The 26679-nt window shown below is 40.2% G+C and overlaps 1 protein-coding gene and 1 long non-coding RNA gene across 2 annotated transcripts in view; one reads left to right on the top strand and one right to left on the bottom strand.

The window, feature by feature from the left end:
• LOC148120907 (NACHT, LRR and PYD domains-containing protein 1a-like) overlaps nt 1-26679 on the top strand; it is a 57167-nt gene that overhangs the window by 4541 nt on the left and 25947 nt on the right. The window contains exon 3 of the mRNA XM_087910374.1: nt 19596-21267. Coding sequence (XP_087766500.1) covers nt 19596-21267 — 1672 coding nt within the window. The remainder of the gene's footprint in view (nt 1-19595; nt 21268-26679) is intronic.
• LOC148120908 (uncharacterized) lies at nt 12387-19012 on the bottom strand. The gene is made up of 2 exons (XR_015738822.1): nt 18854-19012; nt 12387-13325 (listed from the first exon to the last, which is right to left on the bottom strand). It is a non-coding gene; the product is annotated as an uncharacterized LOC148120908 (long non-coding RNA).

The raw sequence follows: 26679 nt of genomic DNA on the forward strand, positions 1-26679 counted from the left end.
GAAAGTCGAAAAAGCAAAGCAGCCAGCCACTGGCTCTTACTGTAAAGAAAAAATCCTAAAGCTGGTGCAAAGAAATCCAATTAGGTCATAACAAACCGAATTAAAATGGCCATGATTTATTAAATGCAGCACTCTCGGGTAGCCAAGAGCACGGCAGGGGAGACAGATAACTGAGGGGAAGGACACATGCCAAACCCAGGACCACATGTTCTTCCTCTGGGAGCCCACTTAAATACCCTTGAATTCTGGGATTTGGAGTCCAGATCAATGCAACTCCCAGGCCAGGCGGAGTCCAGACAAATGCAATTCCTAGGCCCATGTGGGTGTGTGTGCTGGGATGGATGCCAGGGTCTGGGAAGATGCTCCCATCTTAATACCTAACTTTACCTCAGTCCCAAGAAGGAAAGAATATTAACTGAGTAAACAGGAAGTGCAATCAAGCAACTTCCAAAAAATGTGAGAAATGACAGAAACAACTGGCTGCCTGGATAGTCACCCAAAACTCCTCTGCAATGTTGGTGCATCTATATTCTGCCTACAGGCCTAGCATATATGATAGTCTTTTGTGTAAGGGCTGTCTCCCCTTGTCTTGACAATGTTTGTCAGTCACTTTCTTTTGTGTCCTGTTTGTCAAATTAGGACAGCATAGTGTCAGCAGTTGAGACAAGGGCATTTTCTTGTTCAGTGGCTGACTTTTGCCGCAAAGAAAGTAAACTCCATGAAGAGTTTCTTTGATGCCCATTCTCTTCTCTGAAGTGGAATGGTGCTGCTAAGAGCAGACATGACTCATTGTCATAAAAAGCCTATGTTATTAAAACATCTTAAATGCCATATTCTGTAGATCTCTGAAATGTTTGAAGATGGTGTGTCTATCTAAAATATATCTTTGTTTGACCTCAAAAACACACATAATGTGACTACAAGTTCGATTATAATAGGTGACTAATTACTAATATGTATTTATTTATTATCCCAAACAGTTGGTAATAATAACTATCAAACACTAGAAATTTGCATTACATTGAGAAATGAACTGTGTAGGTACAATATCTTGAACAAGATTAGAAACATATGTACAGTATGTTTCAACAAAATTAATCCAAATTTGTATCAATATACAAAATTTTTACCAATATACAAAAGTCCAATCAAATGTAAAACATTATTTTAAAGTAGTTGCTTTCTAAAAGTAGACTCAATAATCTACCTTTTTATCTTAACATATCTATGTCCTTCCTTTTTCCTATCCTATCTATAGCCCTCTTTTTACTTTTCAAAACAAGAACCTTGAACCTAATTTCCATTGTTTATCTTTTTTTTCCTGATCATTACCAATAATTACTTACAACCAAAATCCCTAATCAATTTGGGTATATATCCAAAGAATGCTCAATTGTGCCACAGGATATGTGCTCAACTATGTTCATAACAGCATTGTTTGTCATAGCCAGAATCTGGAAACAGCCTAAATGCCACTCAACTAAAGAATGGATAAGAAAAATATGGTACATTTAAACAATAGAGAACTACAAAGCAGAAAAAAATAATGACATCATGAATTTTGCTTGCAAAGGGATGGAGCTAGAAAACATCATTTTGAGTAAGGTAACCCAGACACAGAAAGACAATTATCACATGTACTCACTCATAAGTGGTTTTTAAACATAAACCAAAGAAAACCAGCCCACAAACCACAATTCCAGAGAACCTAGACAACAATTAGGACCCTAAGAGAGACATACATAGATCTAATCTACATGGAAAGTAGAAAAAAACAAGGTCTCCTGAGTAAGTTGGAACATGAGAACCTTGGGAGAGAGTTGAAGGGGAAGGGAGAGGCAGGGAGGGGAAAAATGTAGAGTTCAATAACAATAATAATAATAATAATAATAACCAATGACAAATATTCATAATCCATTGTACAACTAAAACCTCCCCACCCAAACTCTTGGGAATGTGGGTGTTGTATTCTTAAATTTGTTTCCCGATGTTTAGAGGTGATGGTATACTTAGTGATTCCTGAATAGAAAAATTTGGGTTAATTGTCAAGTCCTGGGAGAGTTTGTTGTATCATTTGTTGTTCAGTCTCTGCATAATTGGAAAGTGGAGGACTTCTCTCAAGTCCTGGCTATAGTAGTCTGTGAGACTGGATAATTTCAGCTAGTCACCTCAAAATTATTCTGAGCAGTTTATAGTTCAAAGCAGATTTTTAAGTGGTGCTATCGGCTGAATAGCATCATATGAACCAGACAAAATTGTTGCTGTGGGACCCCATCTTCTTCCTGGGGACTTCAGAGATTATTGTAAGAAAACTTATTATTCACTGTCGAAAATTAAACATTATTCATATGAAAATGGAACATTTTAATTTCAATAGACATATATTCAAAGAGAGGTACCAATAAATACAAAAATAGGTATGGGAGAAGTAGAAATATTGAAAGCAGAGTTTTGATAACCTTAGTCCCTAGGTTTTTATTTTCCTTCTGTTCCACAGCAGGTGGCTTGGATTTAGAGAAGGAGGAGCCACAGCCCAACTCCAAAGCCAGCTGTGATTTTTAAGTGAGTCACAACTGCTGTTTATATTGAGAAGTCAGGAGATAGTATGTTTAGGTTGTGAGATTTTTACCCTGCAGAGAATATTGGTATCATAAGTCAGATTATTCTTTGTTTGGTCATTCTTTCTGTATAACTATCATTTCTACTTTAAGCATATAGATGTTTAAGGTCCCTTGACCAAATGTAGCATGATTAATAAACACCCAGAGACAGATATTGGGGTTCAAACTGGAGGTCAAAAAACCGAAACTACCAGGCATTGACTCTGACCTCCGCCTCAGTCCTAAATGGCGATTCTGCCTCGGGGAAGCCTCAGAATGAGACTGTATCTGAAAGCTGTCTCCTCACATCTTATATTCCTCTCTAGGGCCGGGATTAAAGATGTGCACCACTACCGCCCAAATTATATGGCAAACTAGTGTGGCTACTGGGATTAAAAGTCTGTGTTACCACTGCCTGGTCTATAATGCTGACCAGGGGTTTTATTCTCTGATGTTCAGGCTAGCTTTATTTATTAATGTACAAGTGAGATATAACTGCATGTTTGTTAAGATTTTTTTTCATCTATGTTCATCAGGGAAATTGGCATGTAATTTTTGAGAGATTTTTGTCCACTTGTATGTGTGTGTGTATGTCTGTGTTTATTAGTTTACATGTTAGAGTTGTACTGGCTTCTTAGAGGAATTTCGAAGTGCTCCTCTTTCTATGTGCATGGGTATTTTTTGTTTGATATGTTTTTGGGGGCTTTGTTTTGAATAACTTTAGAAGGGTTCTTGTAGAAATTTCTTATCAATAGAATAAACTACTTTATTAGGAGAAATATTAAGATGGGAGAAAATTTGCCTGAGATAGTTCGCTGAAAGTCCTTCAACAAAGCCCTTCATAAGCTCCTAAGGCAATGGATTTCAACCTTCCTTGTTTATATTGCGTTATTCATCTTTTACACTTCCCTTTCTTCTTCCCCTCTCTCCTCTCCTGTGACCCACATGCTCCCAATTTACTCAGAAGATCTTGTCTTTATCTATGTTACATGTACATTAGCTCTATGTATGTCTCTTCTAGGGTCCTCTTTGTGGTTTACATTCTTTGTGCTGGTGGACTGTTGGCTAGTTTTAATTTGCTTAATGTCTAAAAACCCCTTATGAGTGAGTACATATTATATTTGTCTTTCTGAGTCTGGGTTGCCTCACTCAGTATGGATTTTTCTAGATCCATCCATTTGCCTGTGAATTTAAAGATATTATTTTTTATCACTGAGTAGTACGCCACTGTGTAACTACTGTACCACATTTTCTTTATCTATTCTTCGGTTGAGGGGCATCTAGGTTGTTTCCATGTTCTGGCTATTATGCTGCTATGAACATAGTTGAGCATGTGTACTTTAAGTATAATTGTGGTGTCTTTGCTTTGGGTATATGCCCAAAAGTGGCATTGCTGGGTCTTGAGGCAGATTGTTTCCTAATTGTCTGAGAAATCACCATACTGATTTCCAAAGTGGCTGTATCAGTTTGCATTCTTACCAGTAATGGAGAAGTGTTCCCTTTACCCTACATCCTCTCCAGCATAAGCTGCCATCAGTGTTTTTGATCTTGGCCATTCTGACAGATATAAGATGGACTCTCAGAGTTGATTTGATTTGCATTTATGTGATGGCTAAGGATGTTGAGCATTTCCTTAAGTGTCTTCCAGCCATTTTAGATTCCTCTGTTGAGAGTTCTCTGTTTAGGTCTGTAAACTATTTCTTATTGGATTACTTGGTATTTTGATGTCTAGTTTCTTGAGTTCTTTGTTTATTTTGGAAATCATTTCTCTGTCATATCTGGGGTTGGTGAAGAACTTTTCCCATTCTGTAGGCTATCATTTCTTGTTAACAATTGTCAATTCTTGTTGACAATTTCCTTTGTCTTACAGAAGCTCTCTGTTTCAGGAGGTCCCATTTATTAACTGTTGCTCTCAGCATATGTGCAACTAGGGTTGAAATTAGGAAGTGGCCTCCTGTGCCAATGTATTCAAGCGTACTTTTCACGTTCTCTCCTATGAGGTTCAGTGTGGTTGGTTTTATGTTGAATTCTTTGATCCACTTGAACTTGAGTTTTGTGCATGGTGATATATATGAATCTATTTTCATTCTTCTACATGTCATGTTAATGTTCACTACCATTTGTTTAATATAATTTCTTTTTTCCTTTTATATTTTTTACTTTATTGTAAAAAATCTGGTGTTCATAGGTGTGTGAATTGATATCCAGGTCTTCAATTTGGTTCCATTGTTCTGCCTGTCTTTTTTTATGCAGATACCAGACTGTTTTAATTACTGTAACTTTTTAGAAGAGTTTGAAGTCAGGGATGGTGATACCTCCATAAGTTCCTTTATTGTACATGATTACTTTGGCTATCCTGGGTTTTTTTTCCATGTAACTATTGTTCTTTTGAGGTCTGTGAAGAATTTTGCTGGGATTTTGTTGGGCAATGCTTGAATCTGTAGATTGCTTTTGGTAAGATTGCTATTTTTTTTTACCATATTCTGCTACCTACCCAAGAGCATGGGAGATCTTTCCATTTTCTGGTGTCTTCTTCAATTTCATTCTTCAAATCTTAAAGTTCTTGTCATACAAGACTTCTACTTGCTTGATAGAGTTACTCCACATATTTTATATTATTTGTAGCTACTGGGAAGGGTGATGTTTCTATAATTTCTTTTTCAGCCTGTTTATCATCTATATAAAGTAGGGCTAATGATTTTTTAAAGTTTAATCTTTTGCCCTTCTACATTACTGAAGGTGTTTTAGGATTAGGTGTTAATGAGTTGTAGGAGTTTCCTGGTAGAATTTTTGTGGTCACTTATGTGTACTGTCATCATCAGCAAAATAGTGAGAATTTGACTTCTTTTGTAATTTGTATCCCCTTTGATCTCCTTTTGTTGTCTTATTGCTCTAGATAGATCTCCAAGTACTATATTGAATAGATATGAAAAGAATGGCCACCTTGTCTTGTTTCTGATTTCAGTGGGATCGCATTGAGTTTCTCTCCATATAATTTGATACTGGCTATTGACTTGCTGTATATTGTCTTTATTATGTTTAGGTATGTTTCTTGTATCCCTGCTCTCTCCAAGACTTTTATCACAAAGGGCTATTAAATTTTGTCAAAATCAGTTTCAACATACAATAAAATGATCATGTGGGTTTTTTCTCTCATTTTGTTTATATTGTGGATTACATAGACAGATTTTTGCGTGTTGAACCATCCTGAATCTCTGGGATGAAGTGTCTTGTTTGAGAGTTTGGTAAATATTGCTGTATATCCTTATCTTCCTAATTTTAGACAGAAGACTTCTTATTACTATCTCAATGTCCCTATTTGTTATTTTTATGTTTAGCTTGTTGACCTCTTTTTGGCTTAACTTTGGAAATTTGTATGAACCCAGAATTTTGTGCATTTCTTTATATTTTTCAACTCAGTAGAGTACAGTAAAGTGCGGGACTTTAAAGTATTCTGTGTACCATTCTGAAATTTTTAGGATCTGTTTAAATGTTTTCCTTTTAATTTCTCATTTTGTACTTTTAGATCCTCTCCCTTTTTTGCTTTTGGTTTGTTTGAGCAAGTGTCTGTCAATCTTAGCATCTCAAAGAACCACCTTTCAGATTCATTGAGCCTATGTATTGTATTCCTTTTCTCTGCTTCTTAATTTCTGCCTGTTCTTTTATTAGTTCTTGGCATCAACTAGACTTGTTGTTGGTTTGGTCTTGTAACAGTCTCTTGAGTCTCTTCACTAAGTCACATATCTGTGCTCTTTCTGATACTTAATGTAGGTATTTGGATCTATAATTTCTCTTATGGGACTGTTTTAACACATCTCAGAGGTTTTAATCTATTGAGATTTTTAGTCTCATTTACTTACAAATTTTCTTCTTTCTTTTTTAATTTCTTCTTTGATTTATTCATTATTCAGTTATGAGTAGTTTCATCTCCATGAGTTTGTATATTTACTAAAGACTTGATATATATTTTTTTAAGTTTTATTTCGTTATTGTCAGACAGGATACACTGAGCATTTCAATTTTTCTAAATTGCTTGAGATTTGCTTTGCATCTTTGGATGTGGTTTATTTTAGAGAAACTTCTTTGAGCTGCTGAGTAGAAAGAATACTCTTTGTTGTTTTGGTGAAATATTCTGTAGATATCTATCAAGTTAATTTAATATACAATGCCATTTAACTCTGTTATTTCTCTGTTAATTTTTTTGTCCAGAAAAGTCATGCATTAGGTTGATTTTAGTCTGTGTTTTCATTCCAGTACTACACTTTCTGCTAAATGGGTGCACCAGAGATATATTTTTAGGATTTTAATGTCTTCTTGGCTAATTATTCCCTTGATGAGAGTGACTATCCTTATTTTTCTCTCTTGATTAGTCTTAGTTAGAAGTCTGTTTCCTGAGGTATTAGGATAGCATGACCTTCTGACGTCCTGGTCCTATTTACTAAGAATACTGTTTCCATACTTTCTCTTTAAGGTGCTGCCTATCTTTAAAACCAAGAAGAATAATTACAGGCAACAGAAAGACTGGTTTTCTTTCTTAATTCATAAAGCTGTACTTTTATTAGGGAACAGATGTCATTAATATGGGTTACTATTGAAAGGTATGTATGTTGATTGTAAAGAAAATTTGTTTTTGTTTGCTGTTGGTACTCTTAGTCACACTTTCTCTTTCAGTAATTATGTTTTCCTTCTACTGTCTCTTAGCTAGGCTTACTCCTTTCTTCAGTAGCAGTACTGCATTCAGTATTGTCTGCAGGGGTGACTTGGTGGACATGAATTATTTTAGCCTGTTTGTAACATGGAAAGTTTTTCTTTTTCCTTCAGTTATTACAGATGACGTTTTTCAGTACAGAGGTCAAGTTTGTCATTCATTGCCTTTAAAATATAGAGTACGTGCTCCAGGACCTCTGGCTATCAAAGTATTCATGAAAGTCAGCTGTTATTCTGACGTGTTTGACTTTACATTTGACTTGATTAGTTTTTTTCTCATAACTTTCAATACCCTCTCATTGTTCTGCATATTTAGTGTTCTAACTATAATATATTATGGAAAGTTTTTTTCTAATCCTTTCTACAAGTAATATCTGTGCTTCTTGTATTTTTAGATGTTTACCTTTGCTGATTTGGGGGAGTTTTCTTCTATTATCTTGTTGGAGATCTGGTCTGTGCATTGACCTGGGAGTCTTCTCCTTCATCTATGCCTATAAATTGAAGATTTGGTCTTTTACTGGTGCACACACTTCCTACAAGTTCATTCAGTTTTTTGTTTGTTTCCTTGTTTGTTTGTTTTTGTATTAAAAATATTCTTTGTATAAGTACTTTAATTCCCCTTCTTAACTTTGGGTCTTTATATTTTGTCTTCTACTTGATCCATTCTACTTTAAAGCTTTCCTTTGTATTTTCTAATTGAGCTATCAAGATTTTTCATTTTTATATTCATTACAACTTTAGTTCTCTTCAATATTTCTATATCTTTGTTGAATGCCATTTCAACTCCTGAATTGCCTTTGTTGTTTCAGTTAACATTGTATTTGTGTTTTCTTGCAAAATACTTGAGCATTTATTTTGTTTGAGTTCATTCTCTTTACATTCATCAATCTACTTTTTTCTGACTTCTTTAAACTCCTTAATTCTTTGAGGTATATAATTATTCATTAAAATTCTTGGTCCTAGGATTCATCTAGGCAAATATCACTGGGGAACAATTTTGTGAGAATATTGAATTGAGAGGGGTCAAATACTGTCTGGACATGTCATTTCATTATTGCAATGACACCTGGGCATATGAGCTTGTTTCATGGTTCTGTTTCCAATATGGAAATAGCAGATTGGGCTTACACACAGTATGTGCCACCCTGCATCAACCTGGGAATAGAAAGGGTACAGGTGGCCCTCAACAGCTTGGGATGGGGTCAGGTCTGGGGATTGGAGAGGGTTCAGTGGAGGCAGGGTTAGACAAACTCATCAGACTAGACAAAAAAACAGAATGTGTAGGCCAAGATGTGCCTGAAGGATGGAAGTAGTGTAAGCAGCCATGAGTTTGATGAGAGTTGCAAGGATGGCTCTTCTGAGGAAAGAACAATGCACATGTTGTGGTTGGGTTGTTTGTTTGTTTGTTTGTTTGTTTCCTGTTTGGCTCTCAAGTAAATCACACACAGAGGCTTACTCTTTCTTATGAATGCCTGGCTTTACCCTGGCTTGTTTCTTGCTAACTTTTCTTAATTTAAATTATCCCATCTATCTTTTGACTCTGGACTTTTATCTTTTTTATCTTTGTATATCTTTCTTTCTTACCATATTGCTGGCTGTGTAGCTGTGTGGCTTGTCTTTTGAGATTTCCTCCTTCTCTCACTCCTCAGAGGTTTTCTCCTAGATTTCAACTCCTATGTATTCTCTCTTCCTATCAGGCCTGCTTATTGTTTCTCCTGCCTCACTACTGGCCATTGAGCTCTTTATCAAACCAATTAAATGTTTCAGAAAGTCAAATAAACACAGCTTCACAAAGTTAAACAAATGCAGCATAAAAGAATGCTAACATCTTTGGATCATTAAAACAAATGTCCCACAGCACAAACAAATGTAACACAGCTTTAAATAATATTCCATAACAACATGTAGCATATCTGTTTCTCTGTGCTACAAAGCTGGCTAGAGGGTTCCTGGTGGAGAAGGGTCTGTGATCTAGTGAGTCTCAAAGGAAGCAAGAGTTCCTACTAGGAGGAGGTCATGGTCCCTGGGAAGCAACCCAACTGCATGCCTATTAGGTTGGGGAGGTGGTGCTCCATAGAGTACAGGTGAAATATCTATGTCTCCACACCATCAGCATAAGTTAAGTTATTTGTGGGGAGCAAATGTGTCCCATGAAGAGGGTCTAGAAGGAGATAAACATTCCTGGTAAGAGGTTTGGAGTTAGCAGAGTGGAAGGGTGCTGTGCAGGTCTAAAATAACATTTTTATTTATTTGTTTGGAAAGTTTATGCCTTTAAACACAGTAGCTTGATCATATATATTCCCAAATCCCTTCATCTCACTCCTTCAGGGCACACTCCCAACCACTGACCACCATTTTCATACTCTCTCTGTTTGTTTTGTTGTCATTGTTGTCAAATCTGTTTGATTTGTTTGGGTTTTGTTGTTGTATTTAAAATCTCTCAGTCAAATAGGTGCTGCCTCATAGAGTAATGACTGACCTTGTTGGGTTGGTCTTGTGCAAGTTATGCACAAGCACCTATGGCAGTAGTGAGTTCACGAGCACACCAGCCATGTAACATTCAGAAATACACATCTCACAGCACTCCTTCCAGTCCTCCAGCTCTTTCATTCTGTCCATCACCTCTTTTGTGATGTTCCCTGAGCCTTGGTGACTCCACCTAGGTATCCCACTTAGAGCCCAGCACTCAGCAGACGTTTAATCAGCATTTTGGCTTTGAGTCTTTACATTACTTGCTACCCACCGCAAAGAGAAACTTCTCTGTACTAGGTTGACTATAGGAGGAAACCCCTCAGAGCATCACAGCTGACTTGAATTCCAGAATGTTAGCACATTGGCTTTGAACTGCCTTTTGTGACTGTAAACTTCTTAATGGATACCTTCTGTTTGAAGGGTTTGAATCTTATCTGATTTCTTCCTAAAGGGTTCAAAGCCTCTGTAAAATTTGGTTGTGAGGGAGCTTGGAAAACCAAGATGCCATGTGACTGAGTATTGCTTTGATTTGTTTTCTTAAGGGACCTTCAGGTAAGAGGTTTTGATATGTGGAAATTGGCTTGCTAAGGTTCAAATTGTATCATAAATTTAAAAAGATCTTATGCAATGGTAGTCAGTTCACCATAAACTTGATCCCATGCTGCTACTAAAACAAAATTCATCCTGAAGTGAACCTGTTTCTTCCACAGACCTTCACAAGAGCAACAGCAACAAGCTTTGTTGTTTTGGAATCTCTGCATTATTCTGACCAATTACTCTTACATCTTGTGTGCCTCTTTGTATGTATTGCGACAAACATATATGGAGGTTATACTTTATGTACTTGTGTCCACCCTAAATTGATATCTGAAATCTTTCTCAGTTGCTTTCACATATTCACTGAGGCAGGGGCTCTCCTCCATGCCCCAAGTTTGTCAATGAAGCAAATCTAGCCAGACATCTTTTTCTGTGAATCCATTGACTCAACTTTCTGAACCTGTAATAACAGAGGTTACAGTACAAGCGCAACATGTACAGGGGTTCTGGGGACCAAATTCTAGTCCGCATGCTTTGTCTTTGAACTCATTAACTTGCTGCCCCAGATGATTTTAAAGTGTGACAAAACTGAAGAGGACTTAGATGTGTGCAGTGTAACAGATATGTCCCAGCTGGGAGGTCTTGGAGAGAATGGCCTAGGAAGAACTGAGCTTTCCCTTTACACCTGGGGCAAACATGGCCTGAGCCAGGAAGACCTTGGCCACAGATATGAGTGGACAGCCTGCTGCACTCAGGCGATGGTAAAGTCTTCCTACAGAATATAATGGGATAAGATCTATAGATCCTGATTTCAGAGACAAGTCGGCCCAGAAGCCAGTTTCTCAAGGGCTAATTGGGTGAACTGATGCTGCACTCTGTGCTCTCACCAAATTTTCTTCAGAACCTCGGCCAAGGAAGGAAATAAAGATGCCTTGTAGTTTGAAAATCTTGTAGTTACTGAGGGATGAACTTGGATTGTGGTCCATGGGGCATATTCCTGTCTGTCTTGTCTTGAGTTCCTTCCAAAGAAAATGCTGATATGAGATTTGTGGAAAGGTCCGAAACTGGAGAGAAGAATCTCCAGAAACACTGCTTGGAGGAAGGGGGTAGGACAAGATGGGGGGAGCCTGCAAAGTTTGTTGTGTAAATGGTGGAGCTGGTTACTCCAAAAGCAAATGTGTGTCCATTGCCAGAAGAGAAAACAAGAGACTGGGTAACTTTTGTTATTCTTGTTGTTTATTTGTTTGTGTAATTGATTGGCTGACTGTGTGATTGTAGGCCAGGATGCTTCCAATCTCACCATATAAAGATGGTGGCACTGTGCTCCTGATTCTCCTGCCTCTGTCTTCTGAGTGATGAATTAAAGGACTTCTTTCTTTAGAACTTGTATATCTAACTACACTCTGGAGTCTAGAAGTCCAACAGTAGAGACTGTGAGTGCTCTGCTTAAGCAAAAAAAGTATATAAGCAATCAGGTGCCTGCAGGACAGAAAAGGAACCCCTGTCTACAACAACTTGCCTATTCTTAGAAGAAAAGTATTGGTCAGCTATTAAGGGGCCTACCCCCATGACTCCAAACACTTACATTAGACCCTTGTCCCTGTACTACTACACTCACAAGTGAATTTCAATACTAGTTTCAACATAAATTTCAGTGGAAACTAAAAACATTCAAATTGTAATTACAAACAAGGCTTGTTGTTACCAATATCTAAAAGGCAATACAAAATATGCCTGGAGTTGCCAGGCCTAGACACAGGGGACCAAGTCAACATCCTGAAACATAGACTCTAAGACATCCTAAGACCATCCCATCAGACCCAAAATTTCTGTACTTATAGATTGATGATATCAGTACTAAAATGGTAGGAGCCAATGGGATAATATCAGAAACAGACATTGGCTTCACTGTCGGTAATCTCCCCAGTACTCCATGATCTCCTACAAGAGAGACCACAGCCCCCAAATTACTGATGGGAAAACTGAGCTCAGTGGAACTGTTCTGCCGTGCCAGCACTACAACTGTCGTTCTTCTGAGCAAGGGACGTCGGGATTAACACGCAACACAACTTCAGGTTCTGCAGACAAGCCTTTATTCCACTTTCTCATACAGTATATATAGGTCTCATCAGTGGAGGCCCTGTCTTAGGACTCCCCCAGACAGAGACTCTTACCCGTCTACAGGAGGCCTTAATTCCTGTCTTAGGCAAGCTCACTATACCAGGAGAGTTGCCCGTCATTGGGATCCCTCATGACTTCTGCAATATCTGCAACCAGACTTGGGGCACTTCCCAATTTCCGGAAGACAGTCCAAGCAACACTTGTCGGGTGACAGTGTGCTGTACATGGGATTGCCACATAAAGTGACAGAGAATCCAAAAACAGATAACCCCAATAGCAATATGAGTACAAGTGAGCATTCCAGACAATCACTGGACCCAGCCCCCAAGCTGGGCCATGGCATTCTACTGACTGGATCTAGACACAGCAGGGACCCATGTGCTGTCAATACTTACAATATGATAAGCTGTTTGCAGGGTGAAATTCAAAAAGGAATTCCAAGGGCCATCCAAACATGCATTCAACTGTACAACCACATGAGAAGCATTTATAACATTAGCAGGTGTAACGTACAAGACACTTGTTACAGGAGTCAAAGGGAATCTACCTGTTCTTGCAAAAGCACTGTTTTTTGATTTAAATTTAAAAGTCCAAGTCCAATATGAAAATCCAGAGCACTCTGTGTCTGCAGGGACTTGCTAACCCTTCCAGACAGCTGATTCACAGTCTCTATAGTCACAGTTGTCTGTGAAATGGCAACTCCAGCAACTGTAGCCACAGTGGCAGTGACAGCAATAGCAGCAACAATTGCAGCTGTTCGCCTGCTGTCGACAATGGATGATCTCCTGATGTTCTTGAGACAGCAGCACCAGCAGAGGAATCACAGCAGGCACTAGAACGATCAAAGCTCCATCAGAACCATCCCAGCAATTACTCAGTTTGCAGATCCTGGAAGAATAATTAAGAATATCGCCCCCCCCCAAAGTGCCATGCCACAATACAAAGAAAAATGGGGCAGGAACGCAAGCAGAGGATCAAACAGTCATATTGCGTCCAGCAGTATAACAAATCAGACTCTTGAGTGATACATTCTCCCCACATAACTGTTGGGTGGAGATTAAAATCTCCATCAGCATCCCAACACCAAGGAGCATAGGTATTATGCAATACTAACTGGCATTAAAAGTGGGGGGTTTCTCATCAGACTCCCCATCACTCATAATTCTGTTGTTGTTACCAGAGTCATCACCTGAAGCAGAAGGAGCATTGTGGTCTTCATCCTGGGTCACTGGCCTTACGCACTGCTCTGGCACCCAAATTGGTTTATCAACTCCTGGAGGAAAAACACATACAGCCCCCCTCACCTTTGCCAACAAGGGGCTTGGTTCCATCCATCTTCCTGTTTGCAAATCTTTCCAATGAACCCAACCTAGGCTCTGAGCCCTAACCTGTGTATGACGCTCCATAGGCGAGCGCCCTTCAGCCTCCACAGTCAAATATTTAAAATAAAGAGAATGGTGGATAATTGAGTAGCTGGGGAGAATATGAACTCCCCCCTTTTAATTTTTTGAAAATATTGCTTGAGGGTCTGATTGGCTCTTCCTGCAATTGCTTGACCCATTGGGTTATATGGAATGCCTGTTTTATGGGAAATTTCATAGAATGAACAAAAGGATAAAAAATTTTTGCTGATATATGTTGGGCCATTATCTTTCTTAATAACCTCAGGTTTGCCCATATAGGCAAAAGCAGATAGGCAGTGTGCAATGGCGTCTTTTGCTCCTTCTCCTGAATGTAAGGATGCGAAAATTACTCCTGAAAAGGTGTCTACTGATACATGAACAAATTTAAGTTACCCTGTGGCAGGCAGGTGTGTAACGTCCATCTGCCATAACTAATTTGGTCGTAACCCTCATGGGTTAACTCCTAAATTGGAATTGCTTAGGAAAGGAGCATACTGAGGACATGAAGATGTAATGTCTTCTGTTACTTCTCGCATGCATCGAGTATGATGCCGAAGGGAGCAAGCGTTAAGGTGAAATTTATCATGTATTTCTTGGGTGTGGTCAGAAGTAAAGCAAACATGTGTATTTTTATCAGCTAAATCATTACTTGCTGACAATGGCCCAGGCAGCCGAGTATGACTGCAGATATGTCCGACAAACAAAGACTCAGTCCATTGCCAAATCAAATGCTGAACGCAGCTGAGCAAATGATGGACCTTAGAGGTAGGTGATATATATGCAGATGTCTCCAATGGCTTAAAAATGTGGGCCATATACACACTATCAATATACAAATTTACAGGTTCTCCAGGGAAGAGCTGGAGTACAGTGAGGCAGGCTGTTACCTCTGCAGCTGATACATCCCCCACCGGACGTTTCCATACTTTTCCTTCAGAGACCACTACTGCATTACCTTTAGGGGAAGCATCTGTAAAGACAGCATGAGCTGAGGGTATGGGAGATTCTCTAATCACTCGGGGGAATATAATGGGATGATTTTTAAACAGGACCATTAATGGATGCTGAGGATAATGAGAATCAAAACTTCTGGAAAAGGAGGTGAGAAAAAGTGTCTACTCATCATGGTACTGCTGTAACTGTACTAGCTGGTCTTTAGTATAAGGTGTTATAATCTTGTCAGGGTACTTCCCAAATGTCTGGGCTGCAACCTTCTTAGCTTTCCAAAGTAATTGTAATAGAGCTTCATAGTATGGGGTGACTACCCTTGCTGGAGAGGCAGGCATGTGTACCCATAAAATAGGTCCATCCTGCCAAAAGACTCCCGTAGGAGCAAAACTGGAAGCAAGAACTACAAAATTTAATGATTGATCATAATTAATCTGCTGGAGATGGACCCTTTCAATGTTGTCCAGAAGAAGCCTTAAGGCCTGCCTGGCCGCAGGCATCAATATTTGGGGAGAGGTTGGATCAGAATCTCCCAAGAGCATACCATACAATGGTCTTAAGTCACCTGTTTTGATTGCTAGGGAGGGGCGTATCCACTGTATGTCTCCCAGTAACTGCTGCCAATCATGTAAGGTTTTAAGATGGGAGGTGTTAATGGTTAATTTTTTTGGTTTAATCCATCCATGGCCAATTGGTACCCAAGGTAGGAATATGGGGCTTACATTTGGACCTTCTCAGGAGCTATGATCAGCCCTGCCTTCTCTAAATCCTGTTGCATTTGAGTATAAGCCTTGAGCAGTTGATCTTGATCAGGCCCTGCTATTAATAAATCATCCATATAATGAACAATATACAATTGTGGAAACTGACAACGGACAGGCTCCAAAGCAGCAGCAACATAAGTTTGACAAATTGTGGGACTATTTACCATGTCTTGTGGGAGTACGATCCAATGGAATCGCAAAGCTGGTTCCTTAAAATTAACTGAAGGGAGGCTAAAAGCAAAATGACAGCAATCCTGTTTGGCTAGAGGAATAGTGAAAAAACAATCCTTTAAATCCACTATAATTATGTGCCAGCCCCGGGGTATGGCTGAAGGGCAGGGCAATCCCTGCTGAAGAGGACCCATAGGCTGTATCGTTTCATTGACAGCCCTGAGGTCCTGTAATAGTCTCAATTTTCCAGATTTCTTTTTAATGATAAATATGGGTGTATTCCAAGGAGAAGTAGAGGGGACAATGTGCCCAGCCTGCAGCTGATCTTGGACCAAGGCATGAGCAGTTTGCAATTTCTCTTGAGTCAAGGGCCACTGCTCCACCCAAACTGGATCATCAGATTTCCAAGTTATAGGAATTGGGGCAGGCTTGGGAACAGTGACCCTAACTAAAAATGGCCTAGACCGCTTCAGTCTCCCAGCAGTCAGGTAATTTGTTTATCTGGTGTCACTGGCTGCAACTGGCCCTGCAGATTTTTTCCCAGCCCTTGTCCTGGTCTCCATCCCAATTGCTGCATAATTTGGGATGCTGGTGGTGGTGGTGGTGTGGGCTGAGTGGTCAAGACAGCTCCCATCTCACTCAGGACATCTCTTCACCAGAGATTAATAGGTAGTCCTGGGAGGACATATGGCTGAAAGTAATTCTCATGGCTTTCATTATCCTTCCATTTTAATATTTTTGCACTCTTCTTGGGACTTGCTTGACCTATTCCTTGTAGGGTGGCAGTACTACTTTCTAATGGCCACTTCTTAGGCCAGAATTCTAAGGACAAGACGGAGATGTCAGCTCCAGAATCTAAAATCCCATTAAATGACTTCCCATCAATAATCAATTCCAACTGTGGCCTTTCTTTCATATGAGCTACCTAAAAGGCTGCAGTGCCAGATGATCCAAAACCCTTAGCACCCCAAGTGGACCTGGTCATGGGGTTGGAGGTGTTAACTAAGGGTACAAAGACCAATTGGGCAATACGATCCCCCTGAGGAATTACTGTAACTCCTTGAGTAACTGATGTCATAATTTTTATTTCTCCTTGATAATCTGGATCAACAACCCCAGGATGAATTTGAATTCCCCTCAAGATGGTACTGCTTCTTCCTATGATAAGTCCCAAGGTCCCTCTAGGGAGCGGCCCAAAAACGTTGGTGGGTAAAGCTTGAACTCCCATTTGGGCTGTCAAGACTGCTCGGGCGGAGGTACTGAGGTCCAGTTCTGCACTTCCTGGGGTGGCACGGGCAAGGTCCGCAATGCAAAAGGATTGCCCTGTGGAACAAACTGAATATGGCCACTGCCGGGGTGGGACACTCTGACTCCTGGTGTCATTGCTCCATACACTGAGGTTCTGAGGCCCTGGAGTGGGGCCCTCCACCAGTTTCCCTGCTGTTGGTTTTGAATGGGCAGAGGCCTTCCATCTATGTCTGTCTTAGATCTGCAATCATTTGCCCAATGGGCCCCCCTTTTACATTGTGGGCACTTTCCTGGTCTGGCAGTAGTTTCCTGAGTGTGTTGTGGACATTCCTTTTTAAAATGTCCAGAGGCACCACAGTTAAAGCAGGTTTTATCCCCAATTGTCCAGGATCCTCGCCCAGGCCTGATGGCAGGCAATCACCTGGCCCTGAATGAAATGCCCGTCAATATCCCGGCAGATCTGGATGTATTCATTTAAGCATTTTGCCTTATGTGGCCGCAAGGCTTCCTTACAGTATTTATTTGAATTCTCAAATGCCAACTGCTTAACTATGGGCATAGCTGTGGTCACATCACCAAATAATCTCCCTGCCAACTGCAATATCCTATCCATATAGTCCTGAAATGGTTCTGAAGGCCCTTGTAGAACCTTTGACAGCTGATCCCCCGTGGCCTTGTTTGGCAGGGCTTTCCAAGCTTTGGTAGCCGCAGTTGCCATCTGGAGATATAAGGCAGGATTGAGCACAATTTGATTGGCCAAGTCAGCATAAGCTCCTGCTCCAGTTAGCATGTCTAGATTGCGCTGTGCCTGTCCCGCTTGTGCATTTAACCTAGCCGTTTGTAAACAATTCTCTTGATATTCCCCCCTCCACAATAAGTACTCTCCTCCCAATAGTACCACATGGCATAGCTGCTGCCAGTCACTAGGTGTAAGATTCAATGCCGCAAAAGACTCTACCATGGCAAGAGTAAACGGGGCCTGAGAGCCGTATACCACCACGGCCTCTTTCAATTGCTTCATCTCTTTAAAGCTCAAGGCCACATGTTGTCTCAGCATCTGTCCTGGATTGTTAGGATCAAGTACCTCTATAACTGGGGCAACTGTGTGCCGCGGCCGAAAACAAACACCTCCTCTTCTTCCAGAGCCCTCTTCGGATTGCCTGTCATCTGTCAGTCCGCAACGGGACTCCCTCTTTCTCCAGTCGGCATTAAAAGCAGGTGGGGCTGACGGCACACATAAGGAATCCTTTGCCTTACAGCGCTTCAGCCTTTTCTGAAGTACCTTAATTTCCTGCATTAGCTGTGCTTCCTCATCAGATAAACTATTCTCTGCATTAGAGCTAAGGCTGTTTTTCCCATTTTCTGACTCAGAGGTTATTGCTATCTGATTTTGCGCTCGAAAGCAGGTAGACTTTGGCCCTAGCCTTAGTCCTGCGCCAGATTCCAAAGTTCCCCCTGGTACCTCTGGCATTTCCTTTGGGTTCCAATGCGAATCTGTAGATCCTATGGACCGGCGAGTTTCCTTCTCCTGTATTTCTTCAAGTATCTCTTTAGCAGCTACGACCTCTGGTCTCACTTTCACTTTATCAGTAAGTAGGGCATCACGAACCAGACACCATAGTGAAAAGGTAGATATAGGGATGCTATTGGCACCCTCTTTTTGCAGCCGTTTCTGCAGATCTCTTTTTACCTGTTTCCAATTGGAGATGTTCAAACCTCCACCTGTCAAAATCCATGGGCTTGCTGCGGCTATATTCTTAAGAAAATCCTCTATAGTTCTCTCTTTGACCGCGGTTCCTTGTTTCTCTAATAATTTTACTATCTGATATATCAGGTCTCTCTTACTGCTTGTGGATCCCATTTTAACCCAATCCATCCTTACCGGTCTAGGACAACCCCGTCCGCTACCCCTTCTTTCTGAGATCTCGGGGGAACCTCCACTTGTCGCGGCAGCATGGCAACTGTCGTTCTTCTGAGCGAGGGACATCGGGATTAATACGCAACACAACTTCAGGTTCTGCAGACAAGCCTTTATTCCACTTTCTCACACAGTATATATAGCCCTAAGCAGGGGAGACCAAGACAGCAAAAGCAGGAAGCTCATCACCGTAACTCAATGGCTTAGGGGTAAACATCCTTAGAAACATTGCTGAAGACAACAGGTTGTTCCTGTTTTTGTTCCTGTTTTCAACCAAGTGCAATAGTGCAAAGCAGATCAAGTGGGGGTGCGAGGGCCTGTCCTCTAGGGACCCAACACTGTTGAATCATCCCATAGGCAGAATGAGAAAAAAATTGTGTCTGTGAACTCACCCTTTATACTCAGCCCCAAGAACAGGTCTGGCACAGAGTAAGTCATCAATAAATATCTGAAGTATGAATGAACATCATACAGCATTATTATCATTATTACTCAAGGAAAGACTGAGCTATATTCTTCTGCTCTAAAGCTCACATTTTTATCACCCAGGACCCATATCCAATACGTTGTACAGCTTAGAAAGATGCCTAAATTCATCCAGTTGTTGAAGGGTGGAAGGCAGAAAAGAAGGGAAAGAAAGAACAAATCAAAGAATAAACAACTCTAATGTATTCATTTATGCTCCATCTCTCTCTTTCTTATTTAGGAATCATTTCAGAAATACATCAAAGTGGAGAAAGAGAAAATCTTTACCCCACACAGACCTGGAAAACAAATGATGTACCGCAAAATTTTACACAGCTACTACTTCTACAAAAACCTTGCCCAAGAGGTTGGGAGACTTTTGTTGGGAAAACATTGCATAAATATAAAGGAAAAGAGAGAGGACATCTGATTGAGATCCAAGACTTATTTTGCCCAGGCCTGGATACCCAGAAAGAGCCTCAACTTGTTGTATTAGAGGGGGCTGCTGGGACTGGGAAGTCAACACTGGCCAGGCAGGTGAGGAGAGAATGGGAGGATGGACAGCTCTACAGGGATCGCTTCCAGCATGTCTTCTACTTCAGCTGCAGAGAGCTGGCCCAGTGCAAGCAGCTGAGTCTGGCTGACCTCATTGCAAAAGACCAGACTCTGCCTACAGTTCCCATTAGGGAGATCCTGTCTCAACATGAGAAGCTGCTCTTCATCCTGGATGGCATAGATGAGCCAGCATGGGTCTTGGCAGATAAGAATCCCAAGCTCTGCCTTCACTGGAGCCAGACACAACCTGTGCACACACTGCTGGGCAGTTTGCTGGGGGGAACTATCCTGCCTCATGCTTCCTTGCTGCTCACAGCTCGAACCACAGTTCTGAAAAAGCTCATTCCTTCCTTGAGGCAGCCATGTTGGGTGGAAGTCCTGGGTTTCTCTAAGTCTGGATGGAAGAACTACATCTACAAATATTTCACAGAGGAAAGAGAAGCAATGGCAACTTTTAACTTGGTTAAATCAAACCTGGTGCTCTCAACACTATGTGGGGTGCCCTGGGTGTCCTGGTTGGTTTGCACCTGCCTGAAGCAGCAGATGGATCAGGGAGAAGACCTCTCACTGACCTCACGGACCACCACAGAGCTCTACCTGAAATACCTTTCCCAGGCTCTCTCAGGTCATTCCCTGGGGAACCAGCTCAGAGCACTCTGCTCACTGGCTGCTGAGGGAATCTGCCGAAGAAGGACCCTGTTCAGTGAGAGAGATTTTCAGATCCAAAGATTGGCTGATGATGACATTGCCACTTTCCTGAAGATTGGCATTCTTCAAAGGCAACCCGGATCTCTGAGTTACAGTTTTGCCCCCGTGTATCTCCAGGAGTTCTTTGCTGCAATTTTCTACGTCTTGGAGAATGTGCTAATATATGACCATAGGGATGTCTACATAATTGTGGAAGCACTAAAGAAAGTATATGGAAGACATGATCTGCTTGAGGCACCCACGGTGCGCTTCCTATTTGGTCTTTTAAATGAAAAAGGAAAAAGAGAAATGCAGGAGATCTTTGCCTGCAGTTTGCTTCAGAAGAAAGATTGGTATCTGCCATGGTACATCATACAGGAAGCTGAATACAATAAACAATATCCTCTGGGTTTACTCCATTGTCTGTATGAGATTCAGAATAAGAAGTTCCTGACAGCTATAATGCAGATTTTTCCGAAAAAGAGGACACATTCCCCAGTGGATATGCTACACCCAATGTTCCTGAGAAACATTAACCACCTGGTGGTCCAGACAGATGTGGAGCTCATGGTGTTCACTTTTTGTATTAAGTTCTGCTGCCGTGTGAAGAGGCTTCAGCTGGATGGTGATGGACAGCAGGGACCAACACTGGTGGCTTCCCGGACGGTGCTGTGAGTATCCTGACACAGCCCTCTCTCCAGTTTCCCTGTGGATCCCATGTACACACATGTTCTGAGTACCAGCAGCACTCTTAGCTGGAGCCAGGGCAGCAGGATACAGGTCACCAGTGACATCTAACTGCTGAATCTGATCACCTTTCTCTATTTGACTCTCTGTGTCTTACTTTGTGATTGAACTATGAGCTTTTATCTCTCCCTATGCCTAGATCAGGACCACCCACCTTCTCTGATTCAAATCCTCTTCGCCCTCACAAATGACCCACAGGTACTGGTCCTCTCACTCGTCATGCTTTCTCTCTGAGAGAAACCTCATCCAACTCCTGCAGGCACCATCTTCCCTCCCCATGACAAGCACCTTGGACCTGAGGTCTTCTGACAGCAGAAGGCCTATGCATTAGAGTCCCTACATTTCTCCTGCCCAGATGCCTTCCTTGTATGTGTCAGTGAAGCAGCCTTAGCCTGACACTCAGCTTGAAGGCTTCCTGACTTCCGCCGATCCCAGGAGCAATGTAGACCTTGTATTCCAGGGTCCCCTATACTGTGCAGAAGTGGTGACTCAGTATCAGTAGGTCTTTAGTAACCAATGGTATTCACAGCATACAGAGGGGAATCCCACATCAGACATTCATCAATCTGACTATACAGGGCAAGACTAGTTCAGGCACCCTGTCCTCTATTGCTTGGGGTATTAACTGGGTCTTTCTTGTGGATTCCTGGGAATTTTTCTAGTGTCAAGTTACTTGCTAGTACCATAATGGATCCTTCGATCAAAATATCTCTTTCCTTGCTCCCATCTCTGTACTTCCTACATCTCAACTATCCCGTTCTCTCAAGTTCTCCTTCTCTCTCCCCTTCTCTCTTATCTTCCCCTTCCCCCTTCCTTTCTCCCCTCACTCTCATCTTCTCAATTTTGTCAGATCTTGACTGTTTCTCTTTTTCAGGTGAATCTATATATGTTTTTCTTAGGGTTCACCTTGTTACTTGCTTCTCTAGCATCATAAACTGTGACTCAATATCCTTTCCTTTACAGCTAATATTCACTTGTGAGTGAGTACTTACCATGTTCACCTTTCTAGGTCTGGGTTATCTCATTCAGGATGGGTTTTTTGTTGTTGTTGTTGTTGTTGTTGTTGTTGTTGTTTTGTAGTTTTATCCATTTGCATGCAAATTTCGAGAGGTCATTATTTTTGTTGTTTTGGGCTTTTTTATTGATCTTTATTGAGCTCTACATTTTTCTCTGCTCTCTCCTGCTTCTCCCCTTCCCCCTTCAACCCTCCCCTAAGGTCCCCCATGCTCCCAATTTACTCAGGAGATCTTGTCTTTTTCTACTTCTCATGTAGATTAGATCTATGTAAGTCTCTCTTAGTATCCTGATTGTTGTCTAAGTTCTCTGGGATTGTGATTTGTAGGCTGGTTTTCTTTGCTTTATGTTTAAAATCCACCACCTATAAGTGAGTACATGTGATAATTGTCTTTCTGTATCATGGTTACCTCACTCAAAATAATGTTTTTTGGTACTATCCACTTTCCTGCAAAATTAAAACTGTCATTATTTTTTTCTGCTGTGTAGTACTCCATTGTGTAAATGTACCACATTTTCCTTATCCATTCTTTGGTCAAGGGACATTTAGGATGTTTCAAGGTTCTGGCCATGACAAACAATACTGCTATGAACATAGTTGTGCATGTGTCCTTGTGGCACGATTGAGCATCCTTTGGATATATACCCAAAAGTGATATTACTGGGTCTTGAGGAAGGTTGTTTCCTAATTTTCTGAGAAATTGCCACACTGACATCCAAAAGGACTATACAAGCTTGCATTCCCACCAGCAATGCAGGAGTGTTTCCTTTACCCAACAAGAGAGGTCATTATTTTTATGTCTGAATAGCACTCCATGGTGTAAATGTACTACATTTTCTTAATGCATTCTTCGATGGAAGGGCGCATAGGTTTTTTCCAGAATCTGACTATTACAAATAATGCTGCTACTAACATAGTTGAACAGATGTCCTTAGAGTATGATTGAGCAACTTTTGGATATATACCAAAGAGTGGTATTTCTGGGTCCTGAAGTAGGTTGATTGCCAATTTTCTGAGAAACTGCCATACTGATTTCCAACAGTGACTGTACAAGTTTGCACCCTCACCAGTAATGAAGGAGTGTTCCTGTTACTCTACATCCTCTCCAGCATAAGCTATTATTGCTGCTTTTGATTTTGGCCACTTTAACACGTGTAAGATGATATCTCAGAGTAATTTTGATTTGCATTTCCCTCGTGGCTACAGATGTTGAACATTTCCTTAAGTGTCTTTTGGCCATTTGAGATTCTTCTGCTGAGAATTCTGTTTAGTTTTGTACCCCATTTTTAAATTGGATTATTTCTAATTTTGATGTGTAATTTCTTGAGTTCTTTATATGTTTTAGAAATCAGTCCTCTTTCTAATGTGCTGTTGGTGAAGATCTTTTCCCATTCTATAGTCTGCTGTTTTGTCTTATTGACTGTGCCCTCTGCTTTACAAAAGCTTCTCAGTTTCAGGAGGTCCCATTCATGTATTGTTGCTTTCAATGTCTATGCTACTGCTGTTGTATTTAGGAAATGGTCTCCTGTGTCCATGAATTGAAGGCCACTTTCCACTTTCTCTTCTACCAGGTTCAGTGTGGTTGGATTTATATTGAGGTCTTTAATCCATTTGGATTGAGTTTTGTACATGGAGATAGAAATGGATCTATTTTTGTTCTTCTACATGTTGACATCCAGTTATGCCAGCACCAATTGTTGAAGATGCATTCTTTTTAATATGTATAATTTTAGCTTCTTTGTCAAAAATCAGGTGTTCATCTGTGTGTCACTTAATATCAGAATCTTCAATTTGATTCCATTGGTCAACCTGTCGGTTTTTATTCCAATACCAAGCAGTTTCAGTACTGTAACTCTGTAATAGAGATTGGTATCAGAAATGGTGATGCCTCCAGAAGTTCTTTAATTGTAAATGATTGTTTAGCTATCCTGGGTTTTGTTGTTTTTCCATATGAACTTAATTATTATTCTTGTGAGGTCTGTGAAGAATTGTGTTGAAATATTGATGGGGATTTCATTGAATCTAAATATTGCTTTTGGTGGGATTGTCATTTTCATTGTTTTGGTCCTACATATCCAAGAGCATGGGAGATCTCTTCATTTTCTGCTATCTTCTTCAATTTCGTTCTTCAAAAAATTAATATTCCTGTTGAACAAATCCTTCATATGTTTTTTTCTTTCAGTTTATTTATATGATGGATTACATTGATAGATTTTCATAAGTTGAACCATCCCTGCATCTCTGGCATGAAGCTAACATGATCATGGTGGATGGCTTTTCGCTGTGTTCTTGAATTCGGGTTGCCAGTATTTTATTGAGTATTTTTGCATCTATGTTCATGAGTAAGACTGGTCTGTAATTCACTTTCTTGGATGAGTCTTTGTGTGGTTTTGGTATCAGAGTAACTGTAGCCTCATAAAAGAAGTTTGGGAATGTTCCTTCTGTTTCTATTCCATGGAACACCTTGAGAAGTATTGGTACTAGCTCCTCTTTGAAGTTCTGGTAGAATTCTGCACTGAAACAACCCAGCCCTGGGCTTTTTGTTTGTTTGTTTGTTTGTTTGTTTGGGAGGCTTTTGATGACAGCTTCTATTTCTGTGCAAATTATAGGTTTATTTAAATTGCTTACCTGATTTTGATTTTATTTTGGTATTTGGTACCTATTCAGAAAATTGTCCATTTCTTTTACATTTTCCAATTTTGTGGAGTACAGGTTTTTTAGTATGACCTAATAATTCTCATGATTTCCACAGTGCCTGTTGTTATGTCCCCTTTTCATTTCTGATCTTGTTAATTTGGATGTTCTCTCTTTGGTTTTTGATTAGTCTGGAAGGGTTTGTCTATCTTGTTGATTTTCTCAAAGAACCAGCTCCTTGTTTCATTGACTCTTTGTATTGTTTTCTTTGTTTCTATTTTATAGATTTTAGCTCTCAGTTTGATTATTTCCTGTCATCTACTCCTCCTGGGTGAGTCTGCTTCTTTTGTTCTAGCACTTTCAGGTATGTTGTTAAGTCATTAGTGTGAGTTTCTCCACTTTCTTTATGTAGGCTATGGATTTGCCTCTTAGCACTCTTTTCATAGTGTCCCATGGTTTGGGGTATGTTGTTCCTTCATTTCATTGAATTCTAGGAAGTCTTTAATTTCTTTCTTTATTTCTCCCTTGACCCAAAGCACTGTTCACTTTCCCTGAGTTTGTAGGCTTTCTGCCATTAGTATTGTTGTTAAATTCTGACTTTAAACCATGGTGATCGAATAAGATACAGGGTGTTACTCCAATTTTTTTGTCTCTGCCTAGGTTTTCTTTGTTATCGAGTAAGAATTTAATTTTAGAGAAGGTTCCTTGGGTTGCTGAGAAGAAAGTATATTCTCATGTGTTTGGGTGGAATGTTTTGTAAATGTCTGTTAAGTCCATTTGGTTCATGGCATATGTCAGTTCTCTTATTTCTCTGTAAAGTTTCTGTCTGGTTGGCCTGTCCATTGAGTAGAGTGGAGTGTTGAAGTCTCCTACTATTAGTGTGTGGGGTTTGATGTGTGATTTATGCTTTAGTAATGTTTCTTTTACATATGTGGGTGCTCTTGTATTTGGGGCATAGATGTTCAGGATTAAAACTGTTTCTTGATGGATTGTTTCTGTTATGAGTATAAAGCATCCTTCATCTCTCCTGATTTATTTTTATTTGAAGACTATTTTGTTAGATATTAGGATAGTTACACCTGCTTGTTTATTAGGTTCATTTGATTGGGAAATCTTTTCCCAACCCTTTACTCTGAGGTAATGTCTGTCTTTGAGATTGAAGTGTGTTTCTTTTATAGAGCAGAAGAATGGATTTTGCTTTTGTATCCATTCTCTTTACCTGTGTTTTTTTATAGGTGAATTGAGTCCATTGATATTAAGAGATATTATTGACCAGTGATTTCAATTTCTGTTAACTTTCAGCGGTAATGTTTGTGTGTTTCACATCTTTGGAGTTTTCTGGTGTGAGGTTATCTGTTTCTTGTGTTTTTGTGTGTGCAGTTAGCTTCCTAGGGTTTTTCTTCTATTACTTTCCATAGGGCAGGATTTGTGGATAGGTATCGTTTAAGTCTAGTTTTCTCATGGAATACCTTGTTTTCTTCATTGATGCTGATTGAAAGCTTTGCTGGTCATAGCATTGTGGGTTTGCATCCAGACATGGAAACTCTAATAAGGAAAACATTTAATATAGAAGACTCACTAACAGTTTCAGAGATTCAGTTCATTATCATCATGGTGGGGATAGAGTGTGTAGGAAGATGTAGTGCTAGCTATATCTTTATATGCTAGCCACAGCAAGTTGACTGAC

Source organism: Myodes glareolus, chromosome 9 (genome assembly GCF_982192425.1).
Source record: "Myodes glareolus chromosome 9, mMyoGla1.1, whole genome shotgun sequence".
Taxonomy (NCBI): Eukaryota; Metazoa; Chordata; class Mammalia; order Rodentia; family Cricetidae; genus Myodes; species Myodes glareolus.